The sequence below is a fragment of the Populus alba genome, chromosome 4, assembly GCF_005239225.2.
Source record: "Populus alba chromosome 4, ASM523922v2, whole genome shotgun sequence".
Taxonomy (NCBI): Eukaryota; Viridiplantae; Streptophyta; class Magnoliopsida; order Malpighiales; family Salicaceae; genus Populus; species Populus alba.
Genome location: NC_133287.1, coordinates 20,259,722 through 20,283,483, shown reverse-complemented (window position 1 = coordinate 20,283,483; position 23,762 = coordinate 20,259,722). Strand labels below are relative to the sequence as shown.

The 23,762-nt window shown below is 35.6% G+C and overlaps 2 protein-coding genes across 3 annotated transcripts; both read left to right on the top strand.

The window, feature by feature from the left end:
• Window positions 1–10,252: 10,252 nt before the first annotated feature.
• LOC118038978 (uncharacterized) lies at window positions 10,253–14,366 on the top strand. Its single transcript, XM_035045540.2, has 6 exons — window positions 10,253–10,454; window positions 10,669–10,865; window positions 11,746–11,826; window positions 13,078–13,317; window positions 13,762–13,839; window positions 13,932–14,366. The coding sequence occupies exons 1-6, from the start codon at window positions 10,340–10,342 to the stop codon at window positions 14,172–14,174; spliced, it is 954 nt and encodes a 317-aa protein (XP_034901431.1). The 5' UTR covers window positions 10,253–10,339; the 3' UTR covers window positions 14,175–14,366.
• A 1,954-nt stretch (window positions 14,367–16,320) lies between these two features.
• LOC118038979 (probable apyrase 6) lies at window positions 16,321–23,468 on the top strand. 2 transcript variants are annotated; one of them, XM_035045542.2, is made up of 8 exons: window positions 16,321–17,143; window positions 17,428–17,540; window positions 18,221–18,328; window positions 18,813–18,867; window positions 19,696–19,854; window positions 20,609–20,706; window positions 22,253–22,449; window positions 23,115–23,413. In XM_035045542.2, exons 1-8 carry the CDS (start codon window positions 16,516–16,518, stop codon window positions 23,179–23,181), a joined length of 1,425 nt encoding a protein of 474 aa, XP_034901433.1. In that variant the 5' UTR covers window positions 16,321–16,515; the 3' UTR covers window positions 23,182–23,413. The 2 variants fall into 2 exon arrangements, with proteins under 2 accessions (XP_034901433.1, XP_034901432.1); XM_035045541.2 differs by having other exon boundaries at window positions 16,323–17,143; window positions 23,048–23,468.
• The last annotated feature ends 294 nt before the right edge of the window (window positions 23,469–23,762 follow it).

The following is a 23,762-nucleotide window of genomic DNA, read 5'->3' as shown; positions in this document are numbered from 1 at the left end:
CGCCTGTCGTCGTGAGACGGTCTAAACTTGGACTCATATCATGGTCCTCACACCTTCTCCTAAGGTGTCTCTGTCTGTCTTCATGAGACGGTCTGAACATGGACTCATATCATAGCCCTCACACCTTCTCCTAAGGTGTCTCCGTCTGTCGTCATGAGACGATATGAACATGGACTCATATCATAGTCCTCTCACCTTCTGTCTGAGGTGTCTTTGTCCGTCATCATGCGGCGATCTGAATCTTGGCTCACATTGTGGCCCTCACACCTTCTTCTGAGGTGTCTTCGCTCATCGTTGAGCAGTCTCCTCCTCCTTCATCTGGGATGACTCTAGTGGCTCCAAGATTCTCTACCACCATTTGGATTTGGGAGAGATCACTGCCACTGACTACATAGAAAGAGAAAGTTGCGGTATACTCCTCGTAATCCTCCACCTTAATTTCTATGTTTTGAGCTTTTATGCCTTTCTGCTTAACAGCGCCACCTACACCAACTCTCTTTGGTGCCTTCGCCTTTCATTATAGGCGGTCGCGTTTTATCACAGGCGTTTGCACCCCCTTAATAGGTGCCTCTGCAACAGCTTATCTTTCCATCCTTGCATGCATTAGAAAGGTCCTCACTTGTTGCCTTTATCAAGAGCACAAGAGACTTCCTGTTGTACAACTTTTTCACACAGTCTTTGCTCTGAGCTTCATCTGGGAACTCTTCTTCTCATTGCACCTATTGTCTCATTACAGTACCTCGTTGGATCCTACGGGTACTCCTACACAATCTTTGTATGCTCTCGTGCAATTTCAGCTCTCCAGATTTCTTCCTATTCTTTGCTTTTATGTTTGACAGCAGCTCATCCTGTCACAACATTTATCCAAGTCAAAATAGGGTGCCAATCTTTATCTCCTTCTGTATTTCTCTTCCATTATCAGGGTTTTCATTAATTCTCCCTTCAAGAAATTATAGTCACCGAATCTAACTTCCTTGGAGAAATCATCACTCCATCAGATACTTGAACATACGGAACCCGACTGTTCCTTTATGTCGTCATCTTGCTAGTTTTCAACAATTTCATTACAAACTGTTACATATACAAAAATAGTACTGTGTGAATGATCGTTCAACTAAGCAAGTTCCCAGGAAAGATTTGGAGGGGTCACACTGGTCCCGCTTAAAACCTAATCTCCTAGACATAACTTCTTAAAACGTATCTATCCACCGTATTGCCTTTTTATATATACAACCATTTGCTAGCTTTGTTGCGGCATTCCTTTACAAGTGATCTGGGGTATCCTGGTTTTATACCTGATTTCTCAACATCTGGTGAGACTGCCAATGCTTAGATTCGTCAAGATTGGTCTTCATCAATTTTCACTCTCCACCTCAAATCGTCCACTTCTCGGGTGTCCAGAGTGTCCCAATTTTGCCTTCCTTCAAGGCATTAATTTTCCCCACTTAACAATTCAGCACATGTAATTGGGCAAACATGTGTACCTTCTTTTTCTTCATCTCTATCGACCACCATGATGACCTTCAGATGCCTCCTGATCGAGCAATCTCTCTTTAATAATTCACCACCGTCATTTTAGGTCTCAATCTTAATGATCAGACCGTACCATTGCATCCGGAACGATCAAATTAGCTGAAAACAAGTCAGAAATCATCCAAATCGCATTTCAGACGGCTAAGATTTGATCAAAACAATTGTGGCCTGATCAACGGCTCAGATTCAATCTCAGATTCGGTTGCACGTAGGATCAGCTACAATGGATCCTGTCCCTCGGCTCGCAGCTGATGGCGTTGCAGGTGGGTCCCACTATGCTGACGTGTCTGTTAACTGGTGATTGACATGGCATGCTGGCGTCATCGTTACATCAGGCTGACGTCATCCTCTACATGCTACTGTGCATGATGATGATGATGTCATAATTACATCATGCTGATGTCATCCCTGACATGCCTACTGTGCATGTTGATGTCACATTTATGTCATGATGATGTCATCTTTATCCGGGTCAGTCACATGAGTCGGGTCAACTGGTATTCGGGTCAGGTCAACCCATACAGTAGAAAACGCGCGATGCGCGTGGGGCACGTCTGTGCCCGTGGGCAAACACCTTGCTGGAGTATGACGGCGCGTGCGGCCATGTCCGACGTCTGATTTTGATGTCGTTTTCACCAGTGGCTTCGTCTCTTCCTCCTCTACACAGTGGTATGGTCAAAACACCATTTTGATAACTTTTATTTTTGAGCAAAAGTCAAACACCATATCAAACCATATGCTCTGATACCAATTGTCGCACCCGACATCGCGACGGCTCTAAAAATAATTCTCTTGAATTACGGAAAAAGAACAGATTTCTGGCATCCGGTTCTTTTAGGGGAAAAGGTCTCGTTTGAGGAGTCGCCACCTAGTATTATGGTCACTAGGAACCCTAACTGGTCAACAGAGATTCTATGACTCGGGATTGGTTACGTAAAAGGGAAGATATTATCACCCCTTAAACGTTCTGCCTAAGGCAGACTGCATTGTTGGTTTTGTCTTAAATTGCTAAATATTTATTCGTTTATGCTATGATGATTTGTTTATAATATTCCTGACTCTGGCGCCAGTGAATATTCGAACTCGAATAATTCCAACTCTGGCGTTGGTAAAAATTCGTAGCTACGAAAATTAATTAGATCAATATTTTTTTTATTCCATACTCTAGCGCCAGTGAATAAATAAATAGAAATAAATTTATTTTTACGCATGCACATATTTTTTATTTTTCTAGCTAAATAAAATAAAATACAACGAATAAAAATAATATAAATTTAAACCGATATTTTTATTCCCGACTCTGGCGTCGGTGAATAAACCAATAAATTTACATTATTTTTATTCATGCATACACATTTTTAATTTTCTAATTTTTAATTTTTATGTTTTTGGGGCTGGGCCCAGCTCAGCCCACATGGGCTGGGCTGGACCCAGCCGGCCCCAGTATGGTCACTGGCCCAAGCCAGTGACCCGGCTGGGCAAAGGCACGCGGCACGCGTGCGTGCGCTGGGAAAGGCTAATTAATTCCACGGCAACAGTGTCCAGTGATGTTGCAAAGCGGGAAGAGAAGATTACCTGGACGCAGAACGAGGACGATGGTGAAGCTCTTCCTGTGTGATCGAGTGACACTAGTCGGGCACCTGTTCCAACCTCCCCTTGGTTCTTCTGGCTTTGTTCTTTATGTTTCTGATGGTTCCGAGTGTTGAAGCTGGTCTTCTGTCTTTATTATCTTCTCTGGCTTTTTATTGCGTTCCTCTGTTTCTTTGAGAAGAAAAGGGGAAACAACAGTCCTGCTGTTTTGGTTCGTCCTTCTGGGTTGTTCGCTTGTCCGTCCTCTGTCTCCTGGGTTTCTTTTCACGTTTTATCCCCTCTACTCCTTCGTCCCTGTTTCGTTCTTCTCTGTGTGTATCCTATTGTTTTCGGTTTATACCTCTGTTTTTGTTCGTGCTCCTGCCTCTTTGTTTTTCTCCTCTGTCTCTTAGTTTTTTCTTTTGTTTTTCCCTTTTCGATCGCTCACTCTCTCTTCTCCCTCGGTCCCCTTCCGCGCTCAGTCGTTCCATGGCTTTTATAGCCAGAGAAAACAATGTCGTTTTCTTCCAATCATAAAGTGTGATAATTGCAGTAGTAATGGCTGTGCGGCGGTGGGCGTCCGTTTCGGTCGGGTGAGGAAGATGAACAGTAACGGGAAACGGTGTCGTTTTGGTATTCACAGCTATATGCATTTCGGCCCTTGAATTTTGGAAAGTTTTGTAATTAAGCCCCTGGATAAATTGTAATTGGACCCCTGCATTTCGGCGCCTTTTACAAGTTAGTCCTTATACTTTAATCTGCTGCAATTGTGCCCCTAATTAATCCAAACTTTGGTAATTCTTCAATTAAGTCCCTGATTTCATTAATTTAATTAAATCCAAAGTCCAATTAAGTCTAAAACTTACCAATTCTCCAATTAAGCCCCTAATTGGATTAATTAAATTAATTCCAAGCTTGATTAAGTCTCAAAACTTATCAATTCTCCAATTAAATCCTTGATTGGATGAATTAAATTAATTTCAAGCTTAATTAAATCTCAAAACTTATTAATTCTCCAATTAAACCCTTAATTGGATTAAATAAATTAATTCCAAGCTTAATTAGATTAATTCCAAAGTTTAATTAAACCCCAAAACTTCCAATCATGTTGCCCTTAACCCAAATTTTAATTCATTCTTCATTTATTTCATTTTACTTGTTTTCATCATCATTATTATTTATTTTTTTATCATCATTTTTTATCCTTTTTAGTAAATAAAATAATAATAATAATTAAAATAAAAATGGTCAAAAATTGGGTTATGACACCAATTGTAGGGAATTTCGACCGGTGATGTACTGATGATTGCTCATTGGAGGGTATGCACACTGACACAATATTTAACGTGGTTCGGCAAATCACCTACACCACGAGAGAAGCCATTTGATTATATAAGGAGAGAACAAGATTTACAACAATAGAGGAGGAGGAATTATTCCCTCTTTAGCAACCCTCAACCTCACTCTATTTCTCTCTTCTTAGTGTTGCAATGACAGCTACTGCTGGCTGCCCTTGGCAGCCCACTCTCTCCTATATTTCTCACATCTTTGGCTCTACTATCTCTCTCTCAACTCTCTCATTTTTCTCTCTAACGTATGCCTCTATTTATAGGCATCCATGACAGCTTCTCTTGCTCTTTTGTCAACAATGGTGGTTGCCAACTCCATCTCTTCTTCAACAATGGTGGCTACCAACCTTTAACATTTGGGATGGGTGCACATGGTTGGTGGAGCTCCAGCTGCAACTGCTGTATTTATCAATGGACGGTGTCGTCCATTAATGGTTGGTGCACATTAATAGCAACAAACCCAACAGATGCAATTTAAGATTTTCACGTTTGCGTCGTCCCTTGACTTAGCGTAAAATCCTAAATGATTGGTCAAGATAAATGATTTTGATTGCAACGTCATTTGAGTTTATGTCACAAAATGCCTTGCTGATTATGGCATGAGCACCACCACCAATCTGTTCCAAGATTCTGTATTCATTCTGTGTCCCTGGGTATCCAAGCACAGTTAGTTTATGAGCTCCGGATGATGAAGCCGACATGGTTTTGATCTTGATCTTAAATGAGATGGATTTGATTATATAGGGAGAGAACAAGATTTACAATAATAGAGGAGGAGGAATTATTCCTTTTTTAGCAACTCTCAACCTCACTCTATTTCTCTCTTCTTAGTGTTGCAATGGCAGCTATTGCTGGCTATCCTTGGCAACCTACTCTCTCCTATATTTCTCACATCTTTGGCTCTATTATCTCTCTCTCAACTCTCTCATTTTGCTCTCTAACGTATGCCTCTATTTATAGGCATCCATGACAACTTCTCTTGCTCTTTTGTCAACAATGGTGGTTGCCAACTCCAACTCTTCTTCAACAATGGTGGCTGCCAACCTTTGACATTTGGGATGGGTGCACATGGTTGGTGGAGCTCCAGCTACAGCTGCTGTATTTGTCTATGGACGGTGTCGTCCATTAATGGTTGCTGCACATTAATAGCAACAAACCCAACATATGCCATTTAAGATTTTTATGTTTGCATCGTCCTTTGACTCAGCGTAAAATCCTAAATGATTGGTTAAGATAAATGATTTTGATTACAACATCATTTGAGTTTATGTCACAAAATGCCTTGCTGATTATGGCATGAGCACCACCACCAATCTGTTCCAAGATTCTGTATTCATTATGTGTCCCTAGGTATCCAAGCACAGTTAGTTTATGAGCTCTGGATGATGAAGCCGACATGGTTTTGATCTTGATCTTAAATGAGATGGATTTTTTTGGTTTTTTGAGCTAGGCAAGGAACTTTTCTTGATAACGAGGAAGGTTAGTTTGTTTTGGAAAAAGAAAGAAACTAGGTGTTTTGCATGTGGTTTTCTTATGAAGTCTCAGGTTTGAATGAGGGAGAGATCGAGCAATGATTTATCTTCAAGAAGTAAGAGTCAATACATGAAGATACATGGCATGGGAAATACATGACTGCCTATGCAGTTTGAGGGATTCAATATACAGGAGCTTGTGCTTCCTGGGCTTTTTGTATCGCAGTCCTTATGGTTTGGACTTTTTTCTTTCAGAATAACATTGAAGTTAGAGGAGGAGGAGAGAAATATCGGTTGATTAAGTTGGAAAAATTGTACAGAGCCAAGTATCACAACTTCGGTTAAGCTATATATATATGTATGTATGTATGTATGTATGCTGCTCGCAAAGCAAGTGTGAAAGCTTGCTCTTCTACAGGATCAATTTGGTTAATATATATCCTTCACTGCTCACATGGAAAATCTTAGAAAACAGAAGTTGTTTTTTGTCTTCTTGATTAATATGATACAAACAATGTGTCAAAATACTTAGAAAACCAAGATAAAACCAAAACAGAGAACTTTTGCAAGAAAACAATTGTATGGTCAGTAGGGTTGGAGCCAAGGTTGTTAAAATCACGATTCAACTCGTAAAATCGTACGATTTTACGAGTTAATATAAGTTAAACGTGCTAAATCGTTCATAAAACTCGAAAATGGGTAAAATCAGGTGAAATCGTTCAAAAACATGATTTCACCATTGATTTTATGTTTTCAGCACAAAACAGCAATTGTGAGTCATTGTTCCCTCCAGCTACAGGTGTCAAGCGATTATTGGCCTATTACATAATACACAGTACACACATAGAACAAAAGCAAACAATTAACACGTAACACGTTCTTTCTTCAATCTTCACAGGAAAAAATCAAAATCCCTAAGTCACTAAATCCTTATTCTCCTTCTCTCAGCCGTCCAAGTTCCAACAATCAACCATCGGTCCACCACCAACAACCCTCCTTTTCACAAGCCACCGTGAGATCCAGATTTCAGACAATAACAACGGCGGCTCTCTAGTCTCCACCAACTATCGTAAGTTATTCTATTGATCTTTTTTCACCTTCTGCAAATAGCATTATGATTTAGAGTCTAGAGTAGTTTATTTATAAAATTGCAGACATGCCCATGTGCCTTGTGTCATGGGTCTCTCACCGAATCCTAGTCACTGTTTTTTCAAAGAACTATGAATTTTACAATTTACACAACTATTTTAATTTTAATTTTTTAATGGGCTGGGTTTCGATAACAGAAAACAAGTCTATGAATTTGATGGGTTAGGTTTTGAAAACAAGTCTGTGAATTTTTTTATAAATATGTTTGCTAACTATTTGTGAATGTTTGAGTTAAGTACGTTTGACTGTTGTTTAACAGTGTTTTGTTTTGTTAAATTTGTAGTTTTTGAGAAGGATTGAAGGCCATTGAAATTGTATGAGACACATTGAAAAAAAATGTTTTGAATTTGAATTTTATATAGATGGCAGAAAACTGAGTTCGTAGTAGGTACTAGAGAGGAAAACACTTTGACAAAATGGTTTGGCAGAAAACTGGGTTCTAATTTTGAAAATGGTTTTCAGAGCTTACGGGACAAAGAGTAAAACACTACAAACAACAAATAATATTTATGGAGAAAAATATAAGTCATGAGTTATAATGTTATATTCTATCATTCTGTGTTTTGGATTCAGTGTTTTACTTCTCAAAATTGTTAACTAGGTTATTGATTTTAATTAGTTTTTGAATTCAATATTATGGTAATTCTTTTTTGATAGCTGGATGTTTAATATCAAAATTAATTACAATCATAAAATGTTTGGATTGATTATAAGGTTGATTTGAGTTGATCCTTAAATTGTTAAACTTATGGCATCTAGAAAAAATGATTCTGGTAATAGGTTTGATGTGGGATAACAACATGATATAGATGTTGATAAGAATTTTAGAAAAGATGATTTGGAGATTCAAATTGATGATATTGGTGTTGGTACTAGTAATAACACTAATGTTCATAATACTGGTGTTGGTACTAGTAGTGACACTAATAATCCTCTTGATGCTAATGATATTGATGAATGTTTAAGGAATAATGAGGAAGATGAAGACAATGAAGCTGGTTTTAGTTTACATGATACACCAGCAGATTGTTTGTTTTAAGTTTGTTAATTATTAGTTAATGAAAAGTTATTTAAATTATGTATGAACTTTTATTTGAACCATGTATTTTAAGATACTTGAACTATGTATGAATTTTTATTTGAAATATGAATTTTTTTAGTGTATTTTAAAATTTCTTACGATTTTACGATACAAGTTTGTTTTGTATTTTCCATGCCATGTTAAAATCATGATTTTAACAACTTGATTGGAGCCCAACTTGATTTTAACAAATTGATCGAGCCTGTTTGTTTCTGTATTTCAAATGTGCTTTTGAAAAAATTTGAAAATTTTTTATTTTTTTATTTACTTTAAATTAATATGTTTTTAGTGTTTTTAAATCATTTTGATGTACTAATGTCAAAAATAATTGTTAAAAAAAAAACATCATTAACATGAATTTTGATATGAAAAGTTATTTAGAAAGCAATCATAATTATACTACCAAACAAGATGGCCACCACCAGGAGTAGAACATGAGCTAGCTAGGCCTTTGTTTAGATTCCTGATTTGCAGAATCTTGGTAAGGTGAAGTCCTATAAATGGAATTTTCTTGCAAAAGCAATGATTTGAAGGGAAATTATAATGGGATCTCTTCCATAACTTATCCACCAAGATTTATTAAATGAATATTGTAGACATAGATGTAAATTAAATGTCTATTTGAATTTTTTTATAAATCATAAATATATTTTTGAATGTAATTCATATATTTTACTGTAACTAATTTTAACATTTATTTCAAAATTATGAAACCAACCTTTATGATAATTTTCTATGCATTTACCATCATCATTGGGACATATAATTTATCTTTTAATTATCTTCTTACATTCTTATTGCTTAACAAAGCTTGATTTATCAAAGTTTATCAAATTAATTATTTTATTTAAAATAATATTATTTTAGTTATGTTTTATATAAAATTATAAGTTATTTGAATTTACTTGTATTAATATCCGATAAAGTCCTAGAAATTCAAGTAATCTAGGAACAAGTTTTTCGAGTTGGATAGTCGGTTAATCAATTGATTCTAATAACCTTATTCATTTTCCTATGCTTGATAACTTGTATTTGATGTTTTGTAGATCAAAGTGGCTTGCGGCTAATACTTGTAAAAGATTCTTTTTAGTAAAAATATGGACTCCTCAATGCTCAAATAAATATTTTTTAGATAAAAAAATATAATAATATTCTAGAAAGAGATGCTATAAAAAAATATATAAGCATTTGAGAATGAAAATTGTGAGCCTTTATTTTAAAGGTTTTATAAAGTGGTTTTTTCATTTTATAGAGAAAAGTGGTGGAGTATAACTTCATCTTTGTGATATTTTGAGTTGTATTGTGAGCTATATTCACTCATTTTATCCAGCTAAAAGATAGTGTGGCTAGCCATAAAAGACTTTAATAATTCTACTGGTCTTAGTGGAGTTTAAACTTGTTTAAATAAGTTTTTTGTTAAAATAACTATGTTATTTTATATAAAAATCTATAGAATTGATGGTGTTAAACTCAATCATTTTTTGGGCCTGATCAGTGCCAGACCCAATATGTTTGGGCTAGGTATATTGCCAAACTCATCCGTGCCCGGGGCTGACTAGCACCAAACCTAGCGTGCCCGAGACCTAGTACACTGCCAAGCATAATTGTGGCTAGGTTTGTCTAGCGTCATACCTAGTGTGCCTATCATTTAAAATATTGCAAAGCCCCATTGTTGTAATGTTTTGACACACTGTCATGCCTAGCTTGTACGTGGCTTAATATATTGTCAAGCCTAATACGACGGGCACCAGACCCAACACATCTTTATTAGGATGTGAAAAATTTATACTTGTAAACAAACATTTTTTAAATAAAAATATACCAATAAAATCTTGTAATCAATATTCTTTAAATAAAATTTAATTTAGTTCAAACTCCGAGCAACACAAGCTTGTGTGAAATAGGCTCTGTTCAATAGCTATGCTATTAAGACCCAAAAACTTAATTAAATAAATATTTGGGCTATGTATTATCATGGGCTGACATTTTAAGTTGATAACACCTCTGGGCTCCCTTTGCTTGGCCCAAATATGTTGCCACGTGTCAAAAAATGATGGTATAAAATAATCCAATATTCCCGCCCTCTCAAAAAAGACGCAAACCTAAAACCCATATTCCCCCAGAAAATTATCAAAATTTTCCCGGAACCCAAACACCAAACTCTCTAGGGGTTCAAAATCGCCGGAATGTCAGTGCTCAATTGGAAGCACCACACTCTCATTCAAGCTCTAATGTCACGCGGGCCACTCACGGAAGACGAATTATTCAACATCTTCGCTGACGTCACCGGAAAAAACTCGAGTAAATACTTCGTTTTTTCCTCTCTTTTTTTTTTTTTTAATTTTTTTTTATGTTTCTATGATTTTTAAGGCAAAATCGATATCCTTTTCTGTTGAAACTGGAGACAATTAGGAAAAATTAGTTTTTGTGAAATTAGAGATTACGGTTTTTTTTAAAGAGGGACAAAATTAATTTATTATTTTTTCATGGTTATTAATTTATTTATTTTTTGCAGGAGGTAATAAGAGAGAATTAAATGATTATTTACTGAAGATAAACAAGGAATTGTCTTATGTTCAAATGGAGATGAGGTGTTGTAGAAACCAAAATGATGGTGGAGTGTGTTATGGACTTGTCAATACTGTTCCTGATGAGCAATCGAAGCTAGGAACGAAGTATTCTGTCCCACAGATTGCTTTATTTAAAGGCGTTGTAAGTGTCATAGTGGAATTTGATTTATTTTGGGAGACATTTATTGTTATTGTTGTTAAAAGCCTTATGATGATGGTCATATTTGCTTGTTTCCATGGGATGACTCTGTAGACCGGGAAATGATGATCCCTGTGATCATTTCACCGATGTTTGTGGAATGTGTTTTGGGAGTTGTTTTTGCTGGGGATTCTCTGTGGCTGATTTGTAGTTTGTATGCAAAAATGGGAATGTAATGTGCAAGTGTTGGCTGGGCAGGTTTTCATAAGAAATGGATTAGTTTGAGTATATTAGGCAATGACTAATAAGTAGGTAGTATTGAAACTTTAATGAGATTTCAATTCTCTAAGATACACCTTTGAATGCATTGAGTTATCCTCTTTTTTAAATGCCATGCTGCCACACATCTAAGCCTGATGTTTGGAGTTACTGTTTGGCAGCTTAACTTTCCCTTTCAGCAGTAAAGGCATGTAAGATGGAATGAGAAAAGGAAAGCCATGCTGTGGATTCTGTATTCCATAGCATAATGAAAATAAAATTAAAAAAACACACATATAAGCTCCTTTATTCTCAGATTCTTGTGTGTGTGTGTGTGTTTCCTTTTCAAAAGCCAACTGTTTTTGTGATCTAAAAATGAATCGTGCTGGTCCACTGGTTTTGCCAGATTGTGAATGAGTAAATTTCAGGAATTGTCTTGTTTTTAATTTATTGAGCATGAGTAGCTAGTTTTGTTTCTGTTTTTCCCCCTCCATTCTTGATCATTGTATACAATTTTCTGTTATAAGTTGAACAACTGTGCTATTGAAGTTCTGCCTTTAATTTAATGGGATTTAGATTCATGTTGTTTATGTTATTTATTTGTTTGTTTGATTTCATTTGTCAGATAGAAGCGATAGTGCAGGATGTCACTGCCCAAGGAAGCATATCCAACATTGATGCTCTCAATATACGACTAGAGAATCAGGTTTGAAAATTTTATCCTACCAGCACTTTTAAGTTAATCAATGAATTTGATCATAAATAAAATGACCTCGCACCAAGAAAAGAAATAACGTTGCGAGTACATTTTTTCAATGCCAAGTCGCTTCTATTTTTACCATCAAGGACTCAAAACTTCTGGGTTATTTTGTAATTAGGAAGTTTCTTCTCTGAAACAATGGCATTTATCTTTCATCTTCTGTCAAAACATTGTGAAATATCCTTCAGAGTGATAAAAATGCTTGCCATTTTCAAGCTAGTGTAGAGTTCTGCTAGACATACATCATGTTATACCTGAGGATTTGACTAGGATCTCATTGGGGTCTCTAACTTAACATGAGACAGTTATTAGACCCTAGCATGAATACACTTTTCATGGTGTTGGGATATTTTGAAACTATAATCAGTAGAACTCTGCTCTTGAAATTCACTCTGGTATCCCTCTTATCTTCTGGTATGATTCTGGAGCTTGAAACCTCTTCATTTTCTTGTTTAGACTTCATTCTTCTGTGTTATTATATCCTTCCTGCCATTTCTAGCCGCAGTAGTAATTTGTGGTTTAAAGCCAGTGAAATTCCCTTATCAGATGACTTCATGCATACTTATCTTATCTTGGCGATGGTTTTAAAACCAATCAAATTTTCATTGTGGTTTGTTTAGAAGCTTGATCTGTTTATGGAAAGGGAAACTCTGTTTGGGAAAAAAAGACTACACTCATCCTATTTGTGATCTCATCAATTCAATTTGATTTTTTCATTTTTAAAATGTATTTATTGGCCATTTGGAATTGCAGTTGGTTACTATATTCGAAGATGACCAATATTCCTGAGCAACAAAAATGACCATTATCTCCTTCACGGTCTCTATCTAGGCATTTCTTTTGTATTCCCCAAATATTCCTGCCACACATGATCTTTTTGCAGTGTTTAGCCAAATCACTCTGTATGAACTGTCTTATTGTACAAATTAGTGCAGTCGATGGTGTTCTATGCTTGATGGTCAGATCACAGTTAATAAATCTTGTGAAAAAAGATTGCTGAATCCATGAACTTTCAACTTAAACTGTTGTTACAGGCAGACAAGTCTCTTGCTAGTTGTATAAAATATATTTGTCTCTTTAACCACTAGCGTGATGTCAGGAACAATGAAGAACTCCGTCCCATTTTCATTTGTACAGATGTTTGTTTTGTTTTATGCATGCATGCTAATGTGCTTGGCAATCCTGGTCTCTTTCCAGGTCCAGAATGGGACAGGGTCAGAATATCAGGAAGGTCCATCTCAGATCCCTCCTGCTTTAAGGAACTTCTCCATGTCCCAAAAGGAAAAAACACTTGATGAACTTGTTCAAGACAACTGGCTTTGCCACACACCAGATGGTGCCATTGGACTTGGTGCTAGATCCTACCTTGATTTGCGAAGTTGGTTCAATAGTTCTGGTATACCTTCATGTGAGGTGTGCAATGAAGCTGGAGTAAAGGTTTTGTTTCTTCGACCCTCCTGTGTGCTATTTGATCTGCTTTTATGTTATGAATTCAACTTGAATTCTTTTCAGTTGGTATCCTCGAGGGAAATCCAACTTAAGTGGATGATGTGAATTAGATACTAGTTAAAAGATTGTTCGACAATGCTTCTTACATTTGTTAGATGACCTTCTTGATTGGAGACTAAACTACATCACACATATATAGATTGAAAAAGAACATAGAGAATCATGCGCATCATTTCAAAGTATTTGTAATGGTCAATTACCTCCAGATAACTGCAATAATGCTATGGAATTTTAGTCTTAAAAGCCTATCCTATGAATTAAACAACTGACTAATGGTCACAGTTTTTTTTCTATATCATTAGGCCTCAGCTATTGGAATGTTGCTTGTTGCTCCTATTAGATCCAATGATTTATTCCCATTCTTTTTGACAGGGAAAAGTGTGTCAAAATGAAGGATGTACAGCTCGAATTCATCATCACTGCCTGGAGAAGAAAATTTCTCATAGCAAGGTATTAGTGTTGAGGAATCTATTGTCTAAGTATCAACAATTGACAGATAGTCACTTTTACTTCGTGAAGTCACTAATATAAATGTTTTACAGGGTGACATAGTCTGTCCAAGCTGTGGCATTCAATGGCATCGCGGAGTGGCCAAAACTGAGGTCATAGAGGAAGAGGGTGACCTAAATGGGCATAATCAAAGCCAGCTGCCAGCAGGATCCAAAAAGAAGAGGCTGAGAGCCGACACAAATATCCCAGCAGCAGCTTTTGGATGTGTTTCCTCTCAGGGTTCCCAGTCCGGTTCCAGTAGAAGGATTACCCGGGCTTCCGCCCGATTAAGTTAAAATTTGTCAATATCTATCTTGATCAGAAGATCAACTGAAAAATAGCTGTATATTTTGCAAAAGGAATTGCATTTCTTTCTTGGCTAATCTTTCATGGAACAATGGCTGTTAATATTAATTTAACTTTTATTGTACAACTCGATTTTTAAGAATTGAAATGTAAGATTCCGAGAGAAGGCATTACAATTACAATTGCTGACCAGGCATCGTAGGAAGGTTGTTTCCATGGTTACAGAAATTTGAACTTTAAGCTGCATTGCTTTTAACGTTCAACATTGACTTCTGATCATTAAAGCAGAGTTCAAGCCTGCATTAACCAGCTTCTCCTAGCACATGTCTGAATATTTGATTCCTGAAGAGAGGTGAAGTTATGGATAAAACCCTGTTCAAACAACAACCGTGTGTCTAGAAATTACATTGCAACAAATATTAAAAGATTGAGCTGTTATTTACTCTGTTATTTTGTACCTAGATATAGGTTATTATGGATTAAAGTAGTGTAAGTTTACGATGAAATTATCTTTACCAAAAAAACTTGCCAAGTATAGAGTTTGGGAAAGACTATCTTTTGATAACTCTTTTACTATGCACCTAAATATAGATTACTATGGATTGAAATAGTGTAACGATCAAATTATTCTTCCAAAAAAAACTTACTAAGCATGCAATTGGGGATAGGATTGTCTTTTTATGAGATATATTTGATATTGAAAGAATGATTAGAGATAAATAGTCCGTTCGGGTTTTTTGGACTACAATATAGATACTGATTTGCTTTTTAGGGTATAAAATTTTAACTTTTGGATCGGAGGTTTCTTTTGTCTTTTTTTTTTAAACTAAACAGTGAAGATATAATCATGCCCTTGAAAATAGAGAATATATATGTATTTAGAGGCTTCTACGTCTTTTATTATTATTATTATTGAAATAGTTAAAATTATAAATATAATATGGGGTTACCAAACCCAAGCCCTTGGGTTTGACGTGATTGTCAAATCCAAGATGCTTAGGTCTAGCATGGTTGACGATGAACAAACTCTCTTAGGCCCTATTTATTTGTTGGAAGATAGCTTCCTTTTGAAAAGTAGTTTTTTTGGAAAGTGGATTCTTGGAAAATAAATTATTTTTTTGATGTTTGATAGTGCCATGAAAAATAAGTTGAAAAACATTTTTTATTGTTTTGTTATGTCATGAAAAATGAGTTGAAAAATAACTTATTAATGTTTTATTTTTGTTTCAAGTTTATTAAAATAATGAGGAACAAATCTTACAAATTAAAAAGTTGAACGAGAATGAAATTGAAAAAAACAATCTGATTTCATATAAAATAAATAACAATCAAAATAATGAAGATCGAATTTAACAAATAAAAAAATTAAAAGATGATGAAATTAAAATAATAATAATTACAATTTCATAAATTATTTCAAATAAAATAAGTAACAATCAAAAGAATGAGGATCAAATTTGATATAAAAAATTTCAATTAAAAAAAGTGATAAGAGAAAAACAAATAACAATCATAAAAATAAGGACCAAAGTTAATATAAAAATCAAATTAAATCAAAATTTTAAGGGATAAAATTGAAAAAAATAAATTCAAAACAAAATATATAGCAATGAAAAGTCTGAGGATCAAATTTGATATAATCAACAAATAATATAATATTTTTAGATTTTTTACAACTTCTAGAAAGTGTTTTCTGTTCAAAATAAAAGGAAAATATTTTCTTAAAAATCAAGTTAAATTTTTCTTTGATAGAAAAATATTTTTTGTTGATCAATTTCTCTACTGGCAAACAAACACAAAATAATTTTAAAAATTATTTTTAAAAAAATTATTTTTGATGAAACAAACATGATCTTAATTATGGGGAATGTTCATAGAGGAATAACCATGAATTTCTTAAGGACTTTCTTTATTTTCATTGCATTATATTATTATTGATTTTTTTTATTTGATTGTTGCTATATTCTTTTTATATTTCATCTATATTATTATCTACTATTTAAATTAAATTATTAAATTACCTATATTATTAGATACAATTAATTTAATGACTCCAACATTCAATATTAAGGTTTTTCTTTTTCTTTTTATGTAAAAAACATTGTCATCTCTTTGACTTTCCTTTTTAACATTAAAAAGAATTTAGACCGGTCCGCCTCTGAGCGCGGGTTACCAATGTGGAGTTGACATCCATGGGCAGTTCTGCATGCACTTCCCTTAGCTCAACCCTCACTTTCTCCCCCAAAAAATCCCACAAACAAATGTAACAAAAAAAGAAACCACAAGTCTCCTCTATTCTCTCCTTTCCAAGCTCCAGAACTCAAAGGTGTCATGGATTTCTCAGCCCTTCAGGCCAGACCTTCCACAGCGGCCTACTTCCCACTCCACCGGACCCAATTACACCCACGCATGCACTCTTTCTCTTCGCCCTACCCACCACAGCAACAAAGCACCAAATCCCAAAAAACCCACAAATTGTTAGCCCTTTTAGCCACCCTTTTGACCATCCCTTTCCTTTTTTACCTTTTTTCTACTGCCCGAAAGATCCACCATTCCTCCAAATTTTCCAACCCTAATACCCGTTTTTTTAGTGTTGTTATTGATTCGGGACGGGCCGGGTGTAGAGTCCGGGTCTATCAGTTGTTGGGGGAGGGGAATTTAGGTTTTAGTAATGGGCAGTTGCCATTGGTTACTGGGTCAATGAAGGTGAGGCCTGGATTGGCTGGGTTTGCGGAGGACCCAGATAATGCGGGTGGGTTGATTGAGGGGTTGGTTGAGTTTGCCAAAAAGAGAGTTCCGAGGAGGGACTGGGGGAATGCCGGGGTGCAGTTGATGGTTAGGGGTGAGGAAATGGTGGGGTTGGAAGGGAAGTTGAAAGAGAGGATTCTGGAGGCGTGTAGGAAGGTTTTGAGAGGGTCTGGGCTTGCATTTAAGGACGAATGGGCGCGTGTTATTGAAGGTTCGTGATAACGTGTTTGGCTTTATTTTGATTCTTTGTGGTGTTATGAAAGTAATTTGATCTGGGTTTTTAATAATGAGGGGTGTTTAAGTTAGATATGTTGATATCTGGCATTAGAACTTGATTGTGTTAACTAGTAAATGAAATACTTATGAGAGAAAAGTGGTCTCATTTGCTAAGTGATGATTTGTTTAATTTAGGCAGATGATGTGGTTAACTTAATTGTGTTTAAGTTTTTATTGAGTGTTGTTGATTTGAATGATATGTTGATGTGTTCTTCACAGAAGAAGAAAGGGGTGTTTATTCCTGGGTTGCTGTTAACTATGTTCACGGAACCATGGGAAGTGAACCTCACAAAACTACTGGGATGGTTGAGCTTGGTGGCAATTCTTTGCAGGTTCTTTTCTTGCCTCTTTTTTATGCTTGTAATTTCTGTCAACCTAGGTCAATGAAGTTATGGAAATAGGATGTTGACATTGGCATTTTGTAGCATTAAACTTGCTATAAAAATAGTATATGGTTTACAATTGGTAAGATATGGTTTGAAATTAGTAGAGTCAGATTGAATGAAGAAATGAGAAAAACAGAAGGGGAAAGGACGGAAAATTATGCGCTGAAAGGGGCAGAAAGGAGGTTTATGTTGTGCAATATTATAAAATAGATGCCATGCCAAATACCATGAATTTCAATGATGGTTGGTGGCTACACCAGTACACCTGTTGTTTCAGACCTGTCAATTCAAAAAAGAGTATACATTGTAAGATGACCTTGAAATCCCATTATTTACAGCTGTTACCAGTCCATTTTATGCTAGCCAGAAGATTAGTTTGCTAAAATATTCAAACAAAAAGCAGTCAATAATGGGTTTATGTTTCGTACAAGTGAGTAGATTTATGGATTTAAGTGGCTAGTGATTCATGATAACTTTAGTTCCTTTGTTTACTTGGTCTGCTGGATAATTCTTTCACAGTCATAGAGGAATGATAATAACATCACACCAGAATATGTGCACTAGGACTTTGTTTGGATAAATGCTATTCTCCACAAGAATTTGAACAGTGTGACTAATAAATGCAGATTACATTTGCCTCAAGAGAAGCAGCACAAGTGCAATCTTCACGAAGGATAAAACTGGCTGGAGTTGCTTACAACCTTCAGGCACAAAGCTTACCAAATTTTGGCCAGGTGTTTCCCTTATGTGTTACTTTGTTGATGGTCAAAGTGTCAAATTTTCATCTTCTTTTGTTTTCCAGTCATCTTTCTGACGGATGCATGCTTTAAAATATCAAATTGACATTTCTGCTAGAAACAACTGTTGACAAAGTTTCTTACACTTTTGCTCTTGCAAGATCGAAATAGGCATTATCTGCTCAGTGAGATAACTTGAGAGTTTTCATTGAAAATTTTAAGACTTTGTTTGGGATAGGGGTTTTCAAGTTGAAGGGAAGGAATGTTTTGCTTGGGAGCTCTTTTTCCCCGATAAAAAAGGAGACTGAAGGGGTTAGGAGGGTTTATTGTCTTAGGATGGAATGGGACCATATTGTCTGTGTTCATTTGTGCTTTTTTGTTAACTGCATTCTGCAACAACTTTGCATTGGTTTTTGGTGTTTCAAAAGTAGTAGTGTTGAAGAAGGTGCCTAACTAGGGAGGGCCCATTGTTTTTGTACAGGACATAGCATGGGAATCACTGCATGAATGGCACAGCTCTAGAGATATGAATTCATGTAAGTTTCCACACTGACCTTTTCTTTAGATGGAAGGCTGACTTTAGTGGGCTTCAAAATTGAATAAGAATATCACAATTACAAAACAAAAAAATAGATTGGAATATAGATCGAATAAAAGAATTTATTTATGAATAATCTTAAAATAAATGTGATAACATAGAATAAAGTCTGATTTGGATTGTGATTGCCAATTTAAAAGATTTATTACTGATGAGTCGTGGCAATCACACCTATCAAAGCAACTAAAAGAATTATTGAAATGAATTCAAATGGAAGAAAAAAAATCTGTTGATAAATGAATTCCAATTTGTTAACCATTACTTGCCAAATCTTGCTCTATAATCTGGTTTGCTCTTGGAGTCCAAATAATCCCATACCATGTTTTGTCTGGAATAATAGTAACTAGTAAAACAAAAGGACTTGCATTGCCGCTCGCACCATATTTTGCTGTAGTTGCTTTTGTTACCCCCCTAACAATTTATTCCATTTGTTCTCAAAGCAAAAAATGGGCCCGGCTGTTGTCTTTGACATGATTAATTGTTGTTGTGGAAATACTTTTAAAGCTGTAACTATGTTTAAAGAAAAGTCTTGCAGATAATTTTGTGGGTTTGAGCAGTACATTTTCCATTCAACATCGAATAGGAAAGACTTTACCTTAAATCATGTGGCCATGTATTGCAAATTTTACTCTTGTTGGTAATATATTGTATGTGAGTCAATCTAGTGAAAAACATTGATGCATCATGCATGGTTGATGTTCTAATTTCAGATTTGAAAAATGTCATTGAATCACCAATCATAGCAAGTAACATTATATTTGTGCAGCGTTGGTTTATAGGGATGGGTTTGTTGGTAACCCTTGCATTCCCAAAGGATATGAGATGACATATAATATAAGTGACCCAAAGCTTCTGCTGTCTCATGGAGCTGGAAACTTCACTGCATGCAGGCTTGAAGTTTTGGCATTGTTGAAGAGCAGACAAGGTATCTTGTTCTCTTTTGTCTTGATGGGTTTTTGTGCTGTTTGTATAATTTGATTGTGTTCTTTTGTATTGTTTTGATCTGTGCTTTATAACAATTCCTAAACAGAAATTATTCATGTTACTTGAGCATTTGGCATTTGGAATAGGCGAGAAATATGTATGTTGTGCATAGACCATCTTAGTATTATTGCAAATATGTGATATTAAAAATGACAACTATCTCTGCTGTTGTTGAATGGACTTTCAGACTAATAGGCCAAGAAAAATTGCAGGGCGAGTTTGCTTGGTAGTCAAAATATGCTTCAAAATTGAACTACTCAACATTCAATTACACTGTTTGTACTCCCTAACTGGATCAGCTATTATAAACCTTTAACTTAATTACCTTGCTACTGAGACAAACTGCAATTTCTATTTTTATTCTGATAAACAAAGATGTCTAAATACTAGAAGTATTGAGCTTCTAATCATGCTTTTGTTATCTAGTATCAAAATATTGGGCATAAAACCCCATGTAACTACACATGGACTGCATTCCTTGTAGTTTATCTCCTCTCTGCTCCCTGTACTCTCTCAATCATGCACATTTGCCATTGCTGCAACACACTCATGGTCTAATAGATTTATTTATTGTTGGCTGCTATTTTCCTTGGATAAACTGTTTGATGCCTTCAAAAGCCTTTTGATTCTTTAATGTAAAAGAAAATAAAGAATTACTTTGTAATAATTCCTTTTTCAATGTTTTATTTATGCAGAGAAATGCTTGAGTCCTCCTTGTAACATTGTCTCCCCTTTTTTCATGGAGCTACAAAGCAAGCCTCTTTCTCAAAACAACGTGTTCTATGCTTCCGAGGTTTGTGAATAATGAGATGAGTTGAAATTAAGGGCAACTTTTTTGTTACATAATTCAAAATGCATGTCATATGTGGATGTTCGTCTTTAATGTGTAAAAAATGTACCTATATCCCGTGCTTGTAACCATGTTTATGTTTCTGTGATATGGTTTGAGTTGAAAAGAATAAAGATAGTTTCTCAAAATGGGATTGAAAAACTCTTAGAGATAAGTCACACCACTGCTGAATAATAGCTTAACTTCACCATTCTTGGAATCCACCTAAGAGATAAGAAAATTTACTAAAAATACTTCAAAGAGTTCTATATTTCATGAACTTAACTTATTGAAGTACACTCTGAAAGTAGACAAAAATAAGGTAGGAACATCTCTCCAAGAATAGGAAAAGCCATCTTGACCAGCTTTAATGTTTGGAACAAACCTCCAAAAATAGAAAACCCAAATAGAATTAAAAAAAAAAAAAAACATAATAGACACTTAGGAACCCCAAGCGAACTTGAATGTAACTTTAAACTAATTGGATTTCGCCAATTTGGCCACAAGATGCAACCAGGTCCATATCCACAACTTGGGCTGAAAACTCTTCCATTGTGAGCTGAATACTCAAAGCTTTTTGGTCTGGATTTGAACTCGATCCACCACTATCACTCTGTCTCTCTCTCTGTATTTTTTTCTTCCAGTTTTTTCTTACAAAAATGGTGAGAGGGTGAGTAGATTGTAACTATTCTGGCTTGGCTTTATCTTATTAGTGCCATAATTATTATTTATTAGAACTGAGAGCTTGACAGGAGGGGCCTACATGGCATGGTTGTTCTGCCTGTGCTTCCTTAGGTCCGACCAATCCATTAGTTGCTGCACCCACCATGAAAGGCACAGTGGAAGGAAGCTAGTGCTCTAGGATTGGTAGCTTATTCCAGCTTCCAACTATATTCAATAGAGAATCCAATCCATAATCTCTATCCCCCAATCGATCAACATGGCAATGAAGCATTGCCACTATATCACTAGCTGTTTGCTGGTTTCCTGGTGTCATAGCATTGCTAATAGCATTACTGTTGATTTTTTAGCCAAGAAGTAGTGAAACAGCACATTGACTTTAATTATCTAGACTAAGAATGCAAATGCTATCAAAGCAATGTGCTTAGTTCAGCCAATCCAAGCTTTGTTAATATTCTAGTAGTCTTGCTATGGTGGAGGCACTGTTATAAAATACTCCTGAGTGTGAGTTTATGTGCCTGAATGAGTAGACATTTCAACAGCATGTTGCTCAATTAACTTAATTTTCTTTGGTCAAATAACTATATGAAAAAGATATAATATTAACAAAGTTTTAGATAGAAAAATGTAAGATCATATGTTAACTTGAATCCGCATGAAAGGAAAAAATCTCTAAATTGTACTTGAATATGTATTAGGAAATTTTCAGCACTCCTTATTGCCATTTACTATGCTTCTTAATACAGTGCAGACATCCTACACTTTTTTTCTCCTATAAGCTGCTCTGGTTGTTGCCTTTTCTTATGTGCAAGTACTAAACCTTGTACAGTTTTTTGGGCTGGTTCCTAGGGTTTCTTTGGTTGAACTAGAGGCAGCTGGGAAACACTACTGTGAAGATGACTGGGATAAACTGAAAGATCAGCATCATAGCATCGATGATTTGGATCTGTTGAGATATTGTTTCTCTTCTGCCTACACGGTAGCTCTGCTGCACGACAGCCTTGGAGTATCAATGAATGATACAAGGTACTATTGCTCTCCTTGCACCTTAGGCGTGTGTCAATCTTCTCCTTGTGTTCTTTTGTGAAACTTGCGTGTAATTCATCCTGGCCTTGGTTGATGGTTGGGGATTTTGCAGCCTTGGTTCTTCTAGCAACCTTTTTTCAATACTTGGGAAAACCATCATGTGTTGAAAATGGGAGTAAGTTGGGCATGGTAAAAGTTTGTAGGTCAAAACCGTATGCACTCAAGTATTACCTTGCAATCTTGAGGAGTCTGGGTCGTTTATGACCAGCCACTGGTATAACCAAACTTTTCATTTGAGCTGCAAATAATGTTGTCTTGGTCTGAATTAGTAAACTGGTCTTCTAATTTCTTAATGTGCGAGACTGTGAACATGCAGTTCTATGTGCATGCATGAGCCTATGTTTGTGGGTGGACAGCATGAATGTTTCCGAGGTTTTCACTGTCTTAGAGAAAACAATCTTTCTCCAGCATGTTATCTATGATATCCAGCTGTTAGACGGAAAAAGATTTGGTGTCACTAATGAATTTGCATGAGAATTTTTCTTAACCTGGTATTGAAATAACAATGTTTTTTTTTTTTTTTTTTTTTTTTTTGTAGGATTGGATTTGCAAATAATACTGAAAGTATTCCTTTTGACTGGACTCTTGGTGCTTTAATCTTTCAGTCAATGCTGGAGCCCCTTGAATCGGAAATCAATAACCTTGATGAGATTGTTGGAGACGAGTCAGTGACGTATTTCTCATTATTTGCTGTTCTTTTAATTGCTTTGCTCGCAGCATTTTTTGTATTACAATTGCGAAAACCCCAGTTGAAAACAATATATGACCTAGAAAAGGGCCGTTATATAATCACTCGTGTGCCCAGATAATTGTCCCTCACCCATTGTTTTTGTTCATGCAAGAATAATTTGTAAATTCTGCTGTATCTTTCCGAATTCTATCAATAATGTCTTAAATTCATGCACGAGAGAGCTGAATTATGGAATGAACAGCAAGGGGATCCCAAATTTTATAGTGTAGACGAGTATGTTACAATCAACATAAATTTGCTGAAGATTACTGTTGTAAAAGTAAATGCAGATGTCTGAAGATTACATCTTGCCATCAATTTGCTTGAAAGCAAGCAATGCCTGCTTGCAGTGTTGTTTTCAGCATGTGGAGGGCTTGTATCCATGCTTCTTACTTGATGGAATTGATGTGAAAAATCTCAGTTTGTTTTAACTAAGAAAAAAAAAAATTATTTTAAATAATTCAATCATATTAGGCTTGGACATCAAGAAATTCATATCCAATTATGTTCAGATCTGATTTAA